The sequence below is a fragment of the Colletotrichum abscissum genome (genome assembly GCF_030869225.1).
Source record: "Colletotrichum abscissum strain IMI 504890 chromosome Unknown Scaffold_3.1, whole genome shotgun sequence".
NCBI lineage: Eukaryota > Fungi > Ascomycota > Sordariomycetes > Glomerellales > Glomerellaceae > Colletotrichum > Colletotrichum abscissum.
The window spans coordinates 1485252-1504415 of NW_026850209.1; the positions used below are offsets into that span (position 1 = coordinate 1485252).

General features: G+C 52.2%; 5 protein-coding genes across 5 annotated transcripts; 2 read left to right on the top strand and 3 right to left on the bottom strand.

Annotated features, from left to right (window-relative positions):
* Positions 1-906: 906 nt before the first annotated feature.
* Positions 907-3478, top strand: CABS01_01818 (uncharacterized protein; the record flags this gene model as incomplete). The annotated part of the gene is made up of 6 exons (XM_060535197.1): positions 907-1029; positions 1088-1225; positions 1281-1391; positions 1443-1589; positions 1643-2016; positions 2071-3478. The coding sequence occupies 6 exons, from the start codon at positions 907-909 to the stop codon at positions 3476-3478; spliced, it is 2301 nt and encodes a 766-aa protein (XP_060398386.1).
* Positions 3479-3785: 307 nt separating this feature from the next.
* Positions 3786-4965, bottom strand: CABS01_01819 (rapamycin complex subunit LST8 target; the record flags this gene model as incomplete). The annotated part of the gene is made up of 4 exons (XM_060535198.1): positions 3786-4202; positions 4264-4759; positions 4838-4859; positions 4944-4965. 4 exons carry the CDS (start codon positions 4963-4965, stop codon positions 3786-3788), a joined length of 957 nt encoding a protein of 318 aa, XP_060398387.1.
* A 489-nt stretch (positions 4966-5454) lies between these two features.
* CABS01_01820 (multidrug resistance-associated protein) lies at positions 5455-9420 on the bottom strand (the record flags this gene model as incomplete). Its single annotated transcript, XM_060535199.1, has 2 exons — positions 5455-6768; positions 6823-9420. 2 exons carry the CDS (start codon positions 9418-9420, stop codon positions 5455-5457), a joined length of 3912 nt encoding a protein of 1303 aa, XP_060398388.1.
* Positions 9421-10385: 965 nt separating this feature from the next.
* On the bottom strand, positions 10386-11520 carry CABS01_01821 (uncharacterized protein; the record flags this gene model as incomplete). The annotated part of the gene is made up of 5 exons (XM_060535200.1): positions 10386-10589; positions 10666-10770; positions 10839-10969; positions 11074-11163; positions 11217-11520. The coding sequence occupies 5 exons, from the start codon at positions 11518-11520 to the stop codon at positions 10386-10388; spliced, it is 834 nt and encodes a 277-aa protein (XP_060398389.1).
* An 865-nt stretch (positions 11521-12385) lies between these two features.
* CABS01_01822 (uncharacterized protein) lies at positions 12386-18913 on the top strand (the record flags this gene model as incomplete). Its single annotated transcript, XM_060535201.1, has 5 exons — positions 12386-12648; positions 12734-13016; positions 13113-13285; positions 13362-13869; positions 13925-18913. The coding sequence occupies 5 exons, from the start codon at positions 12386-12388 to the stop codon at positions 18911-18913; spliced, it is 6216 nt and encodes a 2071-aa protein (XP_060398390.1).
* Between the last annotated feature and the right edge of the window lie 251 nt (positions 18914-19164).

Genomic DNA, 19164 nt, shown 5'->3' on the forward strand with positions numbered 1-19164 from the left:
TATGTTGGTATACTGCATTGTTTAAGCAGCTCCGTCTGTCGCGTATGCTGTTCGCTCGGCGAAAGCCTTGCGAGGATGAGGACGTGGCTCATTCGTCAAGAACGGCCATTGAACGGTAACAAGATGAGACAACAAACCCAGAAGAATCCTTTTCGATCGGACCTTTTACCAGTAGTCATCACTGCGCGTAAGAAATGTGTGTTGGGGGTCGGGGAAGGACATCAAGGCCTTGGAGAAGCAAAATCGCACTTACCCGTTGGAGAATCGCCTGCTCCCTCAGAGTCGCGCCTTCGGCCGCCAGCACACGACACTTTGGCATGGGTTAGGAAGATAAAGAGCTTTGGGACCGGGTTGAAATCGATTGAAAATGATTGAGTCTTGTTGTGAACGCAGAGTTGTGATCAAGTTTCTCTTCGTAGCTGCGCGAATGCTCAGGGTAAACCAAGCTTTTGTCGAGTCGCAAGGCTGGTCGGGTTGCTGAGGCTCTCGCCTCGCGTTGCGTTCAGTGGAGGTTGATGAAGGTCGCTTGCTTGAATTCACTGGAGGGCCTCTGGGTAATCCTTGCCTAGCTTCGTTAACAGACGGAACGACCTTGACGGGGCACCGTCGATTTGCATCCGGGCCCACCCAAAACATCGGCGAACGGATCATTTGTCACCCGTATCACCCCTCCATCCAAAATAGCCTAGCGCGGGGATCTTCAGGCATGAGCTGCTGCCCGTGGTCCCCTGTTCCAGTGTCAACGGTCCACTATCTTGTCGCCAAGTTGCCCGAAGCTCCCTGCCTACCTCAGCACTCGCAGCGCGTGCGTTGCCCCTTCCGCCAAATATACAATTTTGAGACCAGCAGTCGCCGATTGACCAGATCCTGGCTTCCTGAATACGCTCTCGGATTTGGTAGAGCAAGATGAATTTCCTCAAGTCAGCAGTGGCCTCTGCCATTGCACAGGGGCCACCATTCCCTTACAGCTTTGGCGACAAGGTGGACATCGACGAGTCCATATGGACATTGAACAATGGCACCAAGCGAGTATGTCTAGCTACCCGACGACGCAATCGACAGCCCAACATCTAACGCCCCTTGACAGGAAGACGGTTCCAACTGCAGTATTTTCTCCTTTGATGTTGCCGCCAACAAGTCCCGACTACCCCTGGCGAAGAACGCACTGCGAAAGCTGAGGACCTTACGACACCCAGGCGTCATCAAGGTGTTGGATACCGTGGAGGTAAGGGCGGCCCTTGACTACCTTACACGGAGCTTTGTCTCACAAGACTATGCAGACCGATACATATATCTACATTGCGACCGAGCGAGTGGTGCCTCTACGATGGCATGTGAAGAGAAAGAGCCTCACGCCAGAAACGATAAAATGGGGATTGAGCAGCGTTGCGGTATGTTGGGTTGATAATATAGTTGAGTGGGAAGACTAATTTTTCCTAAAGCGCACCATCAAATTTATCAATGATGAGGCTTCGTCAATACACGGCAACCTAAGGGTTGGCTCTGTGTACACATCTGAGAGTGGGGAGTGGAAGATGAGCGGGTTTGAGGTTCTGAGCAATGTGAAAGACGACGAAGCAGTGATATACGTAGGTATTCCTCCTTGATCTTAGGCAACACATTTACTGACATCGAGGCTTAGACATACGGCAGCTTGGTCCCAGATTCAGGGCGATATGCGCCACCTGAGCTTGCTCGTGGTGGCTGGGATGCCATCAAGAAGAGCCCGCATTCCGCAGTGGACTCATTTGGTTTCGGATGTATGATATTTGAAGTTTTCAACGGCGACTTCATGGGCTCTGATCAAGCCGGGCAGACGAAGAGCATTCCTCCGACCATGCAACAAAGTTACAAGCGTCTCGTCAACCCAAACCCTAAGGCGCGTGTTAGCGTTGGCCATTTCCTAGAACAAGGACAACGGAGTGGATCTTTCTTTGACAGCCCCTTAATCAAACTGACAGAAGGCATCGAGAATCTGGGTGTGAAGACTGAGAGTGAGAGAGAGGCATTCCTCGAGTAGGTCCTTTGATGTCGAGTCAATTATGTTAAGCATGTAACTGACCCATACAGTGATCTCGATCAACTGACGGACGATTTCCCCGAAGACTTCTTCAAGATGAAGATTCTCCCGGAGCTCATCAAGTCAGTTGAGTTTGGCGGCGGCGGCCCGAAGGCCTTCAGTGTCGTAATGAAAATTGCAGCCAAGCTTTCAAACGAGGATTTTGACTCAAAGATCACACCCGTCGTAATCCGGCTATTCGCCAACCCCGATCGAGCGATCCGCGTCTGCCTTCTCGATAGCCTGCCATTGATGATCGATCGGTTAACACAAAAAGTGGTCAACGACAAGATCTTCCCACAGCTCGTCACTGGCTTCACAGACGTGGCGCCAGTTGTCCGAGAACAGACTTTGAAGTCGGTTCTAGTCATCATTGGGAAGTTGTCTGATCGTACCATCAATGGAGAGCTGCTCAAGTACCTCGCCAAGGCCGCCAACGATGAACAGCCGGGCATTCGAACAAACACCACAATTTGTCTGGGAAAGATTGCCAAAAACCTTGGAACATCTTCGAGAGCCAAGGTGCTCATCGCTGCCTTCACCAGGTCCCTGCGTGATCCATTTGTGCATGCCCGAAATGCCTCGCTAATGGCCCTCGGCGTCACAGGAGATTGCTTCTCCGACGAGGATGTGGCTTTGAGGATAATGCCCGCGGTCTGCCCCTTGCTGATTGACAAGGAGAAGGTGATCCGTGACCAGGCGAGCAAGACGATGGACGTTTACCTGAAGCAGGTCAGGAAGGCCGCCTCCAACATGCCAGAAACCGCTCTGCCTCCTCAGGCCGCAGAAGGCGCCGGCGGACCTCGCATGAGCACTCCCCAACCCAACGAGGCCTCGGCAGCATCCTGGGCCGGGTGGGCCATCTCCTCTTTCACCAACAAGATTTCGACTGCGAACGGTGAGATGCAAACCTCCAACGGCTCAGGCGCTGCGTCTCCCAAGCCGACTCCATCGCCAGGCCCCGACGCGAAGAGGCCGACCACCTCGTCAGCCTCGGCTCTGCATCGTCAGGCGGTCAAGTCCCCCCCGCCAATGTCGCGAACACCGTCGTCGGTCGTGGCAGACGCCTTCAACCCGGAACCTGCGGACGACGGCGGAGACGCTTGGGGCGATCTTGGAGATGATGACGGTTGGGGAGAGCCAACCACCAACAGCAGCTCGTCGGCTAAGAAGGCAACTACGGCCAGTGCAACTCCATTTGACGACGGTGCAGAGCCAGATTTCGCCGGCTGGCTGGCGGCGCAATCCCAGAAGAAGACCGGAGGAAGCAAGCCGCTGCCAAAGGGCCTCTCGAAGTCAACAACAGCAGCGAAGAAGCCTCTGGTGTCGAAGCCGGCTGCTAAGCCTGTGGTAGCGAAGAAGATCGACATGAAGCCAAAGGACGACGATGACGATGAAGGCTGGGGAGATGGATGGTAGGTGATAATCGGAGCAAGACAAGACAAAGTTTGCAGCATTTACGGCGTTAAGGGGTGCGGGATACCACGATGTTGCAAGTAATGTTCATGTAGCAGTAAAGCCTGCCAATTGAGAATTTGTAATGCAGACGGCCGCAGCCTCATCTGTGAATGCGATACAAAGGACTGTCCCGGACGCCCCGCCAACCCAATCCCCAAAAGTCATAATGAAGAAAAGTTACAAGCCATGATTGAAGGAAAAGCCTTTTGTAGACCAATGAACCAACCAACGCAGACGTGTCCTCCCTAGTAAAACCCTCCCCAAATCGTTATCTAGCAGACTCGGAGTAGTCGTTGAGGGCGACACAGACGGCGCCTCTGTGGTGACCATTGTACTGGCGAATGATCTGCTGGCTGTGAAGCTCCCACAGCCGGGCATAGTGGTCGGAACAGGCCGTCACCAAATAGGCAGAATCGGCGCTGAACGCGCAGTCCCAGACCCAGCGCTGGTGGCCCGTGAGGGTGGCCTCGAGCGGGAACGGCTTAGGCTCCTGGTCGGGGGCAGGCTCAAGGTCCTTGACCTCCCAGATGCGGGCGGTGTGGTCGGCGCTGCAAGTTGCGAGCTTCTTGACGTCGGGCGAGAGGAGAATGCGCGTGATGTACTCCTTGTGCGCATTGAAGTGAGTTACTGGAAGGAGCTGGGTTCGGTCGTAGGCCTGCAGCAGCTGCCACACGAATACGTTGCCCTAGTTAGTCGTTAGTTCTGGTGTCGCATTCTATGTCTGTAGGCAATCGTGAGAAGCTTACGCCATTATTCGCAGCGCAAAGCAGAGAGCCGTCGCTGGCGACCGTGACGCTTGAGACCGAAACGTCCTCCTCGGGAATCAGCTGGTGGGAGCAGTTGTTCTCGGCAAGGTCCCAGACACGGACGCTGCCCTGGCGATCGCAACTGATGATTTCGCCCTGGTTAGGATGGATCACGACGTCGTTGGCGGGACAGCCGTGGTTGTAGGAGCGCTGGACCTGGCCACTGCGTGTCTCCCAAATCTTGACGGTGCCATCCTCGGAGCTGGTCACCATCCACTTGCCCTCGCAGTGGAAAGCGACGCCGGTGATGTTGCCAGTATGGCCCTCGAAGGTAAGCAGTGGGTTCGGGTTCGTGGACTTGATATCGTAGAGTTTGACCGTGTGGTGGCCTGCGGCGGCGAGGAAGCGCTTGTCGGGAGAGATGCAGAGGCGATTGACCTGGGAGTCTGGGTGCTGGATCGTACGGGAACAAATGCCCGAGAGGGCCTCCCAGAACCTGCATTCGGAGAATGATTGTCAGTCAAAGATTCCCAATTATTCGGCGGTCGGGATCGAGCCTTGAATAGTTTCGTACCTGATTGTGTGGTCGTAACCCGCTTGGACAAGGTTAGTGACCGATTCCAATGCTTTGTCGACCGGGAGAAAGAGGTAAAGGTTCCTCAAGGCTCAAGAGAACTCACCTGTGCAAAGAATCACAGACATGGTGACTGTGATGAAGCCTTCGGCCTCAGTTATCGCATGTTATGATTTATGTGTGTATGGAAGATGTTGGTCGAATATTGAGGAAGGCGCATCCAGAAATTGGGAGTTGTATTTGCGCGCGCAGGATCGCCAGTAGGAGGATGCAGCCCCTCCACGATGTAGTCGGCTGGGTTGGACTCTCGACTGGAGCTTCGGCTCACATTCCTAACAATGCGGCCCCACTACAGGTCCGGGGACACCTGGGGTCTCACCGAGGTGTGGCTGGTGTCGGGATTACTTCGGAATTTGGCACACAGACTACCACTCACCACCACGTAGGAGAAGGCGCGCCTTTGAATAAATGAATGCCCAGCTCCATTATTTTTACGGTCTAGAATTCAAGAGGCAACTAACTACCTTTCGACATGGAATTCATATGCGTATGCTTCCTTCATTTGAAGACTGACCACTCCTTGTCTGACATCTTCTACTGGCCACAACTATTGTCACTTAATTCTCTATTCTAAATCTCCTAATCTTTTCGAGTGTGACTCCGTCTCTATCGCACGCCTTCCTAAAAAACACACTGTTATTCCACACAGCCATGATGTCTCCATAGGCCTCTATCCTGCCCTGGTCAAGGACGAGCACTCGATCAAAAAGCATAGCAGACTCCATGCGATGCGTGACCGCTATCATTGTACTACCCTTCAGTGTCTCTTTTACCATCTTCGTAATTTCAACATCCGCTTGGACGCTAAATCCTCCCAGAGTCTCGTCCAGCACACATACCCGTGGTTTCTGAAGTATCATGGACGCTAAGGCAATCAGTTGTGCCCTCCCTGTTCCTTGAGCGACCTGCTCGTCAACAAGCTTGTCGAGTACGAGAGGAACCTGACTGTGCAGCCCGGCCACCCTGTCCAAATCCGACAGTAGACGACTGATTTCGTCACGAGAATGACTGGTTTCTGGATCGACAGCCTCTCGGACAGTGCTACTGGGAAATGAGGCGGCATCGTGAGGGACTGCAACGAGATGGGACCTCAAGACATGTAACGGAATGTCCACCATTGGTATGCCATCCAGGGTGACGGTGCCCATCGTGGGATCGAGTAAGCGGAGTAGTAGGGCGACAAGAGTCGATTTACCTCCACCCGTAGGTCCTACAACCGCAACATGCGTATCGCCTGGGATGGTGAAAGATATTTGCTGCAGAGCAGAGGATGTCTCCTGGAGATTTTCTTGACGGTGAGAGACACTCATGTTCCGAACAACTATCTCCCCGGAGTTCGGCCACGATTGCTCGAGAGAAAAGCGGTAACCCAAGGCACGCTCCGTCTCGCCCTCACGAGGTAGACTGGTTGCATAAGCTGCCAGGCGGTCAACTGCGACCATTGACTGAAGGGCGCTCGTAGAGAATCTCATGCCTTGTCTCAGGGATGCCGGTAGCACCAACGCTTGACTCATTATCAGGCCAATGATAGAAGGAGATAATGAACCTGAGGCAGTCACTACAAATAGACCCGTGAGCCCAATAGTACTGGCCACGATAGCATCAAGTCTCACTTCAAGCCAGCGTAGGTTTGCGGCGGCCAGCAAGCGGATATTACTCCAAGCGTTCAGCCGTTTGACTAGAAGGGACCGAGCCGATATTTCGGTCTTGTAAACAGAGATGCAGCTAGCGCCGTCCACGCTCTCGCTGAATGCAGCGTTCACACGGGACCGTAACTCAGCTTCGCGAGATCGAGCTGTCTTCAAACGAGGAGCGTAACGGCGCATCATAATGACGACGGCGGCTAGGCCTGGTACTACAACAAGGACAAGCTGGAGGAACTATTGTGAGCACAAATCTTTCGTGAGCATGTGAAAGGTACATACATTGATCTGCATTGCCAACATCAGGGCAACTCCACCCAATAGGCGCGCCAGATGGAGGGTGGCATTGCGCGTTGCCTCGATCAGCTCTCTATCGGTCGTATCTACATCTTTGGAGAGGCGATCCATGATGCTTCCCAAGGAGTGGCTTTGGAAGAACCTCATGGGTGCCCCGACCACACGTCTCACTGATCGCTCCCACAGGCTATGGCTCGCTTGCAACATCTTTCCCGTGATGTTCAGGCACAGCACATACGCCAGTATCGCCTCTCCAAATCCTAGCATAGCGAAGATTGCTACTGACGCGAGACCCGACAGCCCTAACCGATCAGAAGTCCACAGTGAAAGCCAAAGCACGAGGACGGCGGCGGTTACTTGCCAGCAAAAGACAATGCCTGCTGCTGTGGACGTTGCTCTTGGGCCACCCACGAGTTCCAGGTACCAGTCGAAGGACTTTTGTACTCTAGCATTTGCTTGTGGTGCTGTTACAACAGAGGCACGTGTAGTAGTCGGGCCTGCTACTTGTACTGCATCCGCATGCGATGAGGGCTGTTCTGGTAGCGGTTGCATCGTCTTGGTCTGAGGAGACTCGTCCGTTCCGATGGATGGTAAGTGTTGTTCAAGTCTATCCAGAGACCTCAGCTCGCTGGCACGTCCATTGTCGAGCCACAGCACCCGGTCACATCGGCGGGCCACCCAAGCCTGGTTTGTTGCGATCAGGCGCGTTTTGTTCTCCAACAAGCTGCAAATTCCACCTTCAAACGCTGCCTTTCCTGTTGCAGGGTCAAGATTGCGGAGACAATCGTCAATGAGGACAATGTCAGCATCCGAATACATGGCTCGGGCCAGACTGACACGTTGAGCTTGGCCGCTTGAGAGACCTTGGCCTCCGGAGCCAATAATAGTGAGATCCCTGCGAGGCATTCTGTCGATATCGCCCAGGAGAGCTGAAGCGCTGACCACTTTCCAATATCTGACCTCGTCGAACTTTTGGTCGAAGAGGATATTGCTGCGGATCGTTCCTTTCCTTAGCCATGGTATCTGACCAGCCATGGCCACCTTTGACCCGATGCCCAGTTCTAAGCCGCCAGAATCAAGGCACATTTGACCTGCGACTGCACATAGGAGAGATGATTTACCAGATCCAGGCGCACCACAGACAGCTATCAGCTCACCTTTCGTGACCTGAATATTGGTGTCAAAAGACAGTACGAAATCGCCATCTTCAGTTGTAGCTGGCCAGCAAACCACTGTGTCCTGAGCTATGTCAACTGCCCAGTCTGCGGAATTCGCCATCGTTTCTCCAGGCTCTTCCGTCTCTAACCACTGCTCAATTGCGCGGCATCCCACCAGTAAATCCTGCAACTGCACTGCAGCCTGTGCTGCGCGGTTCACATGTGGTTTGAGCGCTAAGAACAGAGCAAAGGATGAGAAAGCCTTTGCTGGATCGGGTACGCCCTCGTGGAGCGTGTGATAGAGGATGAGACTCGCCATTGAGGCCAATGTCGGCAATAGGGCGCACGCCGCTTCGAGCACCGCGCGGTTGTGCCATAATCGGCTTGCCGTGACCATCTCCACCACCCTCATCCCGCACAACTTGTTTAGGACCATGGTCTGGGAAGCCCACCCCGCGAGTTTGATCCCGCGGATGCCTTGGATGACTTGCTGCGTGCAGGCTGCTCGTCGTCTGCAGAGTCCGCTGAGATCCTTTTGCTCGCCCCAGATGCGGAGAGCGACGTTGGTGAAGATGGGGAGGCCTAGGAGCAAGACCACCATGCCACCTAGCGATGAACTGTCTATATTCGCGGCCAACATGGGGATCGCGAGAACAAAGCTAGCCGGTACAGTCCAGATAGCGTTGATACCGCTGATGCAATCCTCTATGCGCGATGCTTCCACGGATGCGAGATTGAAGACGGCGCCGGAGTTCCAGATTTGTCGTTTTGCCCTTCTCTTTGATTCTTGGCCTGTTTGAGATGAGACAATTGCCGCCGAAGAGGGCGGTGCCAGGAAGGCCTTGTCCATGATGATGTACGTGAGGGCAGCCTTTGCCTGGGCTCCAACACCTTCGAGTCTGTATCGCGAGGCGTTGATGAGGATGCCAGCAGCCATCTGTGTGAGTGTCATGGCTGCGACAAGAGCGTAGCTATGTGCCATCCGGGCATTGTGGCTCTCCCGCTGACCTTGCAAAGTCCCATCCGCTGTTGAGACTTTGGCGTTTTTGGTAGGTTCTGGTAAGGCTACGAGAAGCCAACGCAAGATAATGGGCGGGAGGGCGGCTGTCAGCATAGCAGCCAGCTCGATAAAGCCTCCTAGTAGAAGTCCACCGCGGAGACATTTTAGAAGGCTGATGGCAAGCCGACGACCTTGAGCTTGGGGATGCGTTGGGGTGTCGTAGAAACATCGAGAGAGCCCGCGGGCAAGGGGCTCTGCTTTCTTCCAGTCCGACAGCACGCCCTCGAAAGCGACTTCGACAGGGCCCTCATCGGCATCGTCAAATTCACTGACATCTTCTCCATCTAGCTTCTTGGTACTAGGAGGCGGAGGCGGCGCCCAAGAGAATAGCATCAGGCTAATCACCCAGCAGAGACTGGACCACATTGTGAATCGAGGCACATGCATCCTACCGGAAACTTCGAGCTCGATACGGCCCAGCTATTCACTCATTGTTCTGGAGCATAAGAGTAAAGGAGATCCACAGATAATGTTCAACAGCAACGCGACGAGATTTGCTTATGGTTTCTCCCCAGCCAGGAGCCCCAAGGATCTGAAACTTTGGTCTGGCGACAATTACTCAACTCGGGTCTAGCATTCACTGAGAGGTCAGTGTAGGCCTGGGCCGGAGCGGCATCAATCAAGCAAACTACTACGTATGTATACGATGGTTGTGCCGGGGGTTGACATTAATATAAAATACTTTGTTAGTCCATTGATATCCCACCGGTCGGCCCGGCGGCATCTAAGTGACAAGAACCTTATTTGAAAGCTCCACTGACAGGCGAGTATACCTGTGCAGGAAAGCTGAAGCATCGACTGATCTGTCGAAATCGATGTTCATTCCTTGTTCGTGGGTCAGGTTCTAATAAGACTCTTGTGTTCTGAATCATGTCCTCTAGTCGTGTCAGGAGTGGTTTTCATGAATTAATATAGAACATTCCGGATCGTAATATACTCATACTCAGACTGAGTCGCGTAACGGGCAGTCAATATTCAAGGGAGAATTGGAGGAAAGATTATCCAAAGCCCAGAGTGAACGGCCTTGAATTATATATCCGTTCAAGTCAAGGTTACGCGGAACTTTCCATCTTCGTGGTTGCCAAACTTTGCAATTACGCAATTGCTGCGAATGGTCATGTTACAATAGTGCAATAGCAGTTTCATCTAGATCTCACTGATCATCAGGTATCTTGATTAGCTCTCACGCCCTTCTCGTCGCCCCATCCTCAGTTGTAGAGGGCTTCTCCTGAAATCAATCTTTGACACCAATGCTGTGAGTTCACAGTAATTGTTCTTGGAATGCCAATTTTTGATGGATTCAACAGGCCAATCTTGTAGCTATGGCGAGGTTACGGTTGTGGCACACGTTTGCCATACTTGTCGACAGGAATGTTCTCAGACCTGACCTTCTTGATGACACCCTTGATGGCGTCCCAGTCACGGCACGTATGCATTTCGTGCTGACCGACCAATTTGGGTACAAAGTCATCATGACCCGGGTAGTGAATGAATTCAAATCGTTCCATGTTCATGTTTCCAGCACACATGGTGGCCTGGGTGTAGCTCGTCAGCATGTGGTCATCTTGTGGGCCGTTGAGGCTTTTCTCGAGCATTCAGCAATTATCTTACCTGACGAAGACTTTCGAGGCAGTGCTCAATGTGTTGGCGAGTGCAGACATCGTAGCCGCCGTCCAAGTCTAAAGCCAGCTTCATGTAAGTGGTGCGGAAGCAAACCTGTTCACAAGCATATAAGCTACGACAGCACGTTATATCAAGGGCCATCTTATAGAGTGTAATCATACCAAGCAATGTAGCTGATGGAAAACATTCCAGGCCACGGGTTGTAGACCTTCGGGTTGGAGAGCGTCTTTGTGGAAGTAGTCCGGGAGGCCATATTTGGACGGGTCATTCAGCGCAACGAAAGGCTTGCCAACTTCATTTCATAGGGTAAGTTTTGATCCGCAGCATGACAAGGAGCATGAATTATGCAGCGCTCCAGAGTTGAATGTTGAGTGGGCGGCATCGAATGGGACTTACATGAGATCAGATCGAGCCATCTCTGGTTCGCTCCCGGGGCTGTGAAGTTGTACGAAGAGTCGTGCTCAAACTTCTTTCGGACAAGTGGCACTGCGTCACTTTGGTCAGCTTCTTGCTATGGCAGCAGTATACTCATCACATACCGTCGGTGATGAAAGGTGCCTCATCAATAGTGGCCATGCCAAGCCCGGTAACAGAATCGACTTTCTTCGGCTCAGTGGCACACGAGGTCTGCCTTGAACCCAAACTGAAGCCGTAGGTACCCAGGAAGAAGCCAATAGCAACAGAAACAATGCAGCACAAGAAGGTCGATACCATCAGCATGCGATAAGCAGAGTGCGTGAAGCGGTCAGGCTGGGGCAGCATTCTTGAGCTTCCTTCGCCTTCGGATCCCTCTTCGCTCTGGTGCACCTCCGAATATTCTGTCTTGGTATTGTTGAAAACCATATTTGTTAATTGGCCGTCTTGATTGACGGAACCTCAAAAGTGAAAAGAGATGGAGAGAATTCTGACGAAGTCAGCCACATGATCGGATTCAGGTGCCATATATGCATCCCATCGCTCTCATTCTGACATTTGGGGCAGATCAACCCCAGCCGGTCGGCGGAGTCGAACGGTCAACTTTCTAATAGAGTTCTGCCTCACGACGCTTCGTCTACAAATCTCAGAAACCTTGGTTATCGTATTATAGGCTGCGCGAGGTGTTCGCTAGCTCTCTCCCCCCGTCCCTAGTCCTAGAAGTCGGACATGCTGACACTGCTGAGTAGCATGGATCGCCAATAGCTCTAGTCATGTCGTTTGTACAGAGACAAGATTAGTCGGACAACTTGTTAAAGTTAATGAAGCCGTTGTAGCGACTGACGAGTCATTTCAGACGAAGAGCAGTACTTCGTACCGAATGCGCGGGTCTGATTGTACGGGTCCGACCCTAGTTTAACTTTCCTTAAACTTCCATGGATGATCAAGGATGCGAGACCGAGCCAGGGTATCCGAACTTTCGTGTTGCACGTCCAACGACGGAGTCAAGCTGGCCGAAGCCGAGATACAACAGAACGGAATCAACCAAAAACACTGCCACTTCATCACGGGGAACATGTACTCTTGGAGAAATGACCGAGATCTAAGTACACCCTCCTGGCGTGGCAGTGGCGGCCAGACTGATGTAAACACAGCTGACTGAAGTTGTCCATGATATGTGTACTTTTCGACTTGCTATAGCTTCCTTAACCAATGCCCAAACATGCTTTGCGACATTGACTATTTTCAAACTTGACCGAATCACCTGCAGCTGTGCCTGTGTACTTATCAAGCCATGTGCTCAACACCTAATGCGATCCTCTACTTCGGGGATCAGTCTCTGGGTGTCAACACTTACAGCGAATCGCTGAGGTGCCTGCGCAGGAGAGCCATACCTCCCTCGACACATCTGCATAGGCTCTCGACGCAGCGGCTGACGGGCGAGCAACATAATGTGCTCGAGTGGGCAGAAATGGTCGCTTCAGATGTTGCCTACCGGGCAGATCCGATGTCATCTGCTCTTGTGCCTTGTATATCACAGCTTGGCTCAATGATCTGGTCAGTTGTACTTATGTTCTGAAAGAACAAAGCCTATCCTAATGTCAAGAACTGACGGATGAGGGTTTTCCCCGATGATATGCAGGAAGTGTCAACAAGACCCAAGTATACTTCATGACACTCATCCCAAGATCCTAGTGGGCGAATGCATCGGGCTCATCCTCGCATGCAGTGTTGCGGCGGCAAGAGATACGGGACACCTCGTCGATCTTACCCTGGAGACATTGAGAATCGTGAAGCGTGTAACGGAATTTGCTACTCAACGCTCTTGGGAGTTGGAAGATCATCCCGGTTCGGTCTGGGCTGTTGCGGTTCAGCTACCAAGACACGACTGCATCGCCGCCATGGCGCATTGCCCTGGCTATGAAGTAAGAGAACAGGAGTAGCTTTCAAAATCATCTCATCCCCATCACCCTGGCAAGCATTGGTGAGGATCACGTAAAGCTAACAAAGTGCGCCTTTAGAAGGTTTCGGCTCACAAGAGAGCGTATGTGAGCTTTGAGCTGGAAGAGTGGTCTGTCATCTCAGGCCCACCATCAACACTGAGTCAACTACGCCTAAAGACCTTCTGCAATACGCCAATGAAAGACCTGCCGATCTTTGCTGCATATCATGCAGAACACCTTCGTGAACCTAAGTAAGGATACGCGGCTCATCTCCTAAGGTGACTACGATGTAAGAGGGGATATCTTACTAATATTAAACCGATCCAGTTATGATGATATCTTAGGAGACTCTCCGCTTCTCGACTCACCAATTCAGTCTCGTGTCTCTATCTTGTCATCTAGCACCGGAGAAGTGGTGAAGGGCAGCTCATTACGGGCCATATTGCCGCAGGTACTCCGCGACATTCTACAGCGGCCTTCGTGTCCAGCACGAGTGGCGAAACAGATTGCTCATCAACTCGAGCCAGTCAAATCTCCTTCAGATTTATACACTTTTGGCCCAGCATCTCAATGGAGTGCTTTTGCCCGTCGCTTAAAGAACTCGGGGGTTGGCCTTGGTGCCATCTTCAGTCCCGCCCTTCTTCAACATAAACGGACAGGCGACAGCATGAGTGGATACAATCACGGTGACAGTCATAGCGACGATGAGGAGAGCGATGAAGAGGGAAATGAAAATCTCATAGCAATCATCGGCTACTCTGGCCGCTTTCCAGGGGCTGAAAGTGCGGAAGAGCTGTGGGATGTACTTTATGATGGCCGTGATACCTCGAGCCGAGTGAGTGGGGTCATGGTTAACACTTGTACGGGCTGTTTGCTGATTGATTATCCAGATGCCACGTGAAAGGGTCTCCGATAGCCATGGCGATATCTTGCCCACTGGGTGCTTCATCGAACAAGCCGGACACTTTGACAGAAAGTTCTTCAACATGTCGGGCAGAGCAGCTTTGCAGACAGACCCATCACAGAGACTTTTGCTACTCACGACGCAAGAGGCCTTGGACATGTCAGGCTATAACAAGGATACCCATACACAGCACGTGGGAACATTTGTTGGACAGGCTACGGATGACTGGCGCGAACATAACATGGCGCAGGACGATCCATACTACGTGACAGGAGGTCTGCGCGCCTTCGGCCCCGGCCGTCTGAATCACTTCTTTGGATGGGATGGCCCGTCAGTCTCAGTGGACACGGCTTGCTCCTCCAGCGCCATGGCTCTAGATTTGGCCGTGCAGTCTCTTCGGGGACGCAAGTGCAATATGGCCATCGCTGGCGGGGCCAGCATCATCTCAGGTCATGGTGATGCCGGCATGTACGCGGGTCTCCGTTGCGGCGGATTTCTGGGAGCCTCCGGCACAGCCTGCAAAACCTTCGACGCTACAGCGGACGGCTATACGCGGGCTGAGGCAGTGGCTGTTGTCGTCCTTAAGCGTCTCAGCGATGCGCGAAGCGATGGGGACATAATTCATGGCGTCATCAGGGGCATCGTCACGAATCACTCAACGGACACAAATCCCATCACTCGCCCGTCCGCAGAAGCTCAGAAGTCATTATTGCGTCGTGTTATAAGCGAATCGTTGAGGCAACCTGAAGATGTGGCTTATGTCGAGCTTCATGGATCCGGGACCCAGGCAGGTGATCTTGCAGAAATTGAAGCTGTAGCCGCCGTTCTTGGAGGGCCGCGTCGTCGCCCTAGGGGCTCACCAGGCAAACCATCCAGTGAGCTACGTATCGGCAGCATCAAGGCCAATATTGGACACAGCGAGGGTGCAGCCGGTATATCAGCCTTGGTGAAGGCGCTTCTCATGATTCGTCATGACCGAGTTCCTCCACATATCGGGCTCAGGACAGAGCTAAACCACAATTTCCCTCCGCTGGAAGAGTTGGAGATTGTCATCAACTCGATAGCTAAGCCCTTAAAGCCACTCGAAAAGTCTTCTAAACAATGTCGATGCCATTCAGCCATCGTACTAAATTGCTTTGGAGCAGCTGGCGGGAACACCAGTATACTTGTGGAAGGCTCAAAGAGGCACTCAAAAACCACCAGAAAACAACCCAACCGCGAAGAGGTTCACATAACAAAGCCACAGCAACGCATCGTTGTGGTTTCTGGCAAAAGCCGTTCTGCACTTCAAGCCAACAAGATGAGACTTCTTGAGTTCGTCAGGAAGGAGCCTTCTGCAGCGATTGACGACTTGTCTTACACCACATGTGAACGAAGAAGTCACTTTCCATACCGCTCTGCATACAGGGCTAGAAACACGACGGAGATTATCAAGCTTCTGCACGATGGCACAAATGAAGCATCGCCTCAATTTCGAAATGCGCCACAAGCGCCGCATATTGTCTTCGTGTTCTCCGGGCAGGGCGGGAAAATCGCTGGTTCGGCCCGGCCGTTATATGACAGCAACAGCGCCTTTCGGGATGCTTTAGACAACTACAACAAACTCAGTGAGTCCCTGGGATTTTCCGGAGTCTTGCAACACCTTATCACTCCCGATATAGCGCAAGCTTCTCCGAGTACCGTGCTAGAACAGGTCGCACTTATCGTGTTTGAGCTTGCTGTCAGCAAGATGTGGAAGAGCTGGGGCGTTGCGCCCGCGACTGTACTCGGACATAGTCTGGGAGAGTATGCGGCTCTGCACTTATGCGGCGTTCTCTCTGCTGCAGATGCTATTTGGCTTGTGGGCAAACGCGCAGGCTTGGTGCAAAAGTCTTGCCAGCCTGATACCCACAGGATGCTGGCTGTATTGGCCGAAGAGGAACGGCTCACTCCGTTCCTGGCAGAGTACGCAGTCGAGGTTTCATGCAGAAACTCGAGAAGTCAGACTGTAGTTGGTGGGCCATTCGACAGTATCTTGCAGTTGCAAAGCCGTCTCAAGGTACATGGCATTAAAAGTGCCTTGGTCAAGACACCATACGCATTCCATACGGGTCAGATGGACGGGATTCTGAAGAATCTGCTCGCTGTTGGTGAACAAGCTTCCTTTGCCAGTCAACCACAGATCAACTTTGTATCAACGGTGACGGGTTCGCTGATCGATGCTTTCCCGTCCGGGCCCGAGCATGTAGCCAAACACGCCCGCCAATCTGTACTATTTTCCGACGCCATCGAGTCTGCGATGACACTGAGCCCTGGTCGAAATACCATATTCCTGACGATTTCACCAACATCGATGTGCAGAGACATGACTGCGTCAAACATCACCACCGGGAAAGAAAGCATGGCCGAGGTTCTCGAAGCTACAAGAACCGGAAGTCAGGCATGCCTTGACGCTATCACCTCCAGCATGACTAGGCTTTACGATTCTGGGGTTGACATTGACTGGAGCCGATACCATGGTTCGATGAAACAGATCGGAAGTCTGCTAGAATTACCAGCCTACAGCTTTGATCTAAAGAATTTCTGGATTCCTCTAGAGCAAAGCCGCCACCTCCCTTCATCATCACCGTCATTATCGTCATCCTCACTCTCAACACAACTGGATACACCTATGTCTGAATGTACACTCAACTTAGAAGACGACATACACACTATCGAGAAACCACTTGTTACGAATATCCAAGAAGAGCCGCTAAGAAGTCTCATAATTGGTCATGCAATCCGTAACAAGGCCATATGCCCTGCAGGCGTACTGGTTGACATGGCCTTCGCTGTTGTGCTAGAAAGGATCGGCAAACGGGTGGGCCTCGAGTCTATCGGGCTGAGATCACTACGCCTGATCGCGGCTATCACGATAGACACTGATACTGTCAACGATTCCATCCAGACTCTTGAGACAACATTGCAAAAACGGACTGTAGCCCCAGAATTCGATGTCACTTTCAGCGGTGTCGAGCGTCAGACTCATCACGCAAGTTGCATCCTGCGAGTGATGGAAGACGCCAATGGTATAAGAGGCGAGCACACGACTCGCACACTCATCCGGGCCGTCTCTCGTATAAATTTGCTACGAAGCAACACCGCTTCCAGCTACTTCAATGGGCAGATGATCTACAAGATGTGGACGTCCGTTATGCAATACTCTTCAGAGTATCATGTTCTCCGGAACCTCACACTAGCACCCCTCGGTTATGAAGCCTGCGCGAAGCTTCAAACAACATCAACGGCGGGGCCCGCAAACCGAGAGTACACGATCGACCCGGTCTGGCTGGATGGTGCCATGCAGGCCGCTGGATTCACAGTGAACATGAATGTGGCTGCTGATCCCGGAGCGGTGTACGTTCTCACCGGATGTGCGGCCATCGACTTCTGGGAGCGTCCGCGAAGCAACAACATGTACGCTTGTTACGTCCACGGCGAAGCAGACGTGTTAGGCGATGTCATCATGAACGTTGCAATATTTGATGAGGACAACGACATGTCCCCGGTGGCAGCTATTAGTGGCATGCGCTTCCACAAACTGAAGCAACGACCGGAAACCAAAAGCAAAAGTGGTAAAGGCTACGAGGACGCCACGGTACGAATGAACGGGGATGAGTCCAGCAATCAGGTCATCTCGCCTACAACTAAGTTGTCAAATCCAACTTCCTTTTCTCCGTCAAAGAGTGTGAGACTCGATGAAAATAATGCAGTCGCCGATTCAGGCCCAGCGAGCTTGATTCATACACTCATCTCAATACTGGCCAAAGAGACGCATGCAGACCCCGAAGAGATTGGCCAAGACACCGCACTAGCCGACGTGGGTGTCGATTCCTTGATGGCCCCTACCATATCAGATACCATTCGCGTCAAGTTAGGCGTTGAGATTCCATTGACAGCTCTAATAGAAGCTCAAACTGTCAGCGACCTTGCCTCGCTTTGCGCGGATATCAATCCCGCAAACGTCGAACCCAGACTAGGTAAAGATGCTGCTGAGAAGTCCAGGATCTCACTCAGGAGCATCGCCCGGGTATCAGACGCAACAACTCGCGCTACGAGTGCTGAACTTTCGAGTAGAGTTGCTCTCTTGCAAGGTTCCAGTCATTGCAAACACAATTTATTCCTCCTTCCCGACGCCTCCGGAAGCAGCTCCGTGTACGCAGGGCTTCCGCCGAACCTATCCCAACAGACCGACACGAGAATCTATGGTCTTGAGTCGCCATTCCACGGCACTAGTTCCATACCCGACCTCTCAATGGATAGGTACTGTTCACTATTCGTCGAGGCAATTCTTCGGATCCAACCAACGGGTCCGTATCTCCTTGGTGGCTGGTCGATTGGAGGGCGCCTTGCATACGAATGCGCAAGACAGATCATACAACTGGGACATGAAGTTTCGGGACTTCTCGTGATAGAGTCTTACGCAGAGATGACGCCCAATCTCTGCTTGAGTCCTGAGGCGATCTCAGTTGAGCATCTCGAGGCGACAGGGTTCTTTGGATGGTCTGGAGGTCATGCTTCGTCAAGCATGGCTGAGTGGCAGAAGAACCACATGCTATATCTCATCCTCATGAACAGCGCCTTCAAACTTGAACCCCTTTACGAGGACAAGAAGGAGAACACTGCGATGTTGCATTTAGTCTGTTCATCAAACGGCGACTTTTCGCTGTTCCCAGCTAAAGTTTTGCAAAAAGCGCTGGAATTGAGCAACGGATCGTTTGGCGATGCCATAAACGGCGATCATGAAGACTGGTTGAAGGAACCACGACCGGAAAAATCTATAGCCCGGCTCACAGAAGAATGGCAAGAATTAGCAGGGCCACGTTTGAGGCAGCACGTAGTTCAGGGAGGACACTTTGACATCATGATCCCAAGAGTGAATGAGGATCTAGCACATGTCATCGCAGAGGCATTGAGATGTTTCTGCGAGCCCTCGGTACAGGAAGTGAGAGGATAAAAAATTGGTTCTTTCTAAGCAGCTCAACAATCTATAGACTTAGATACATAGCTTTTGTTCACTTCACGGAAAATTTGGGTTAACAATTATCATTATCTTGAAGATACACTCTGTCTTCCGGAGTTTTTGTTACTCTCTCAGTCTTCACTTTGAATGGCGTATTTGCTGAAAAAAGTCAATAACGGAGCGAGAGAGGAGGACCAGGGGAGTAGGGGCGTGGATTACCCTCGAGACACACCCTCATCCAGATC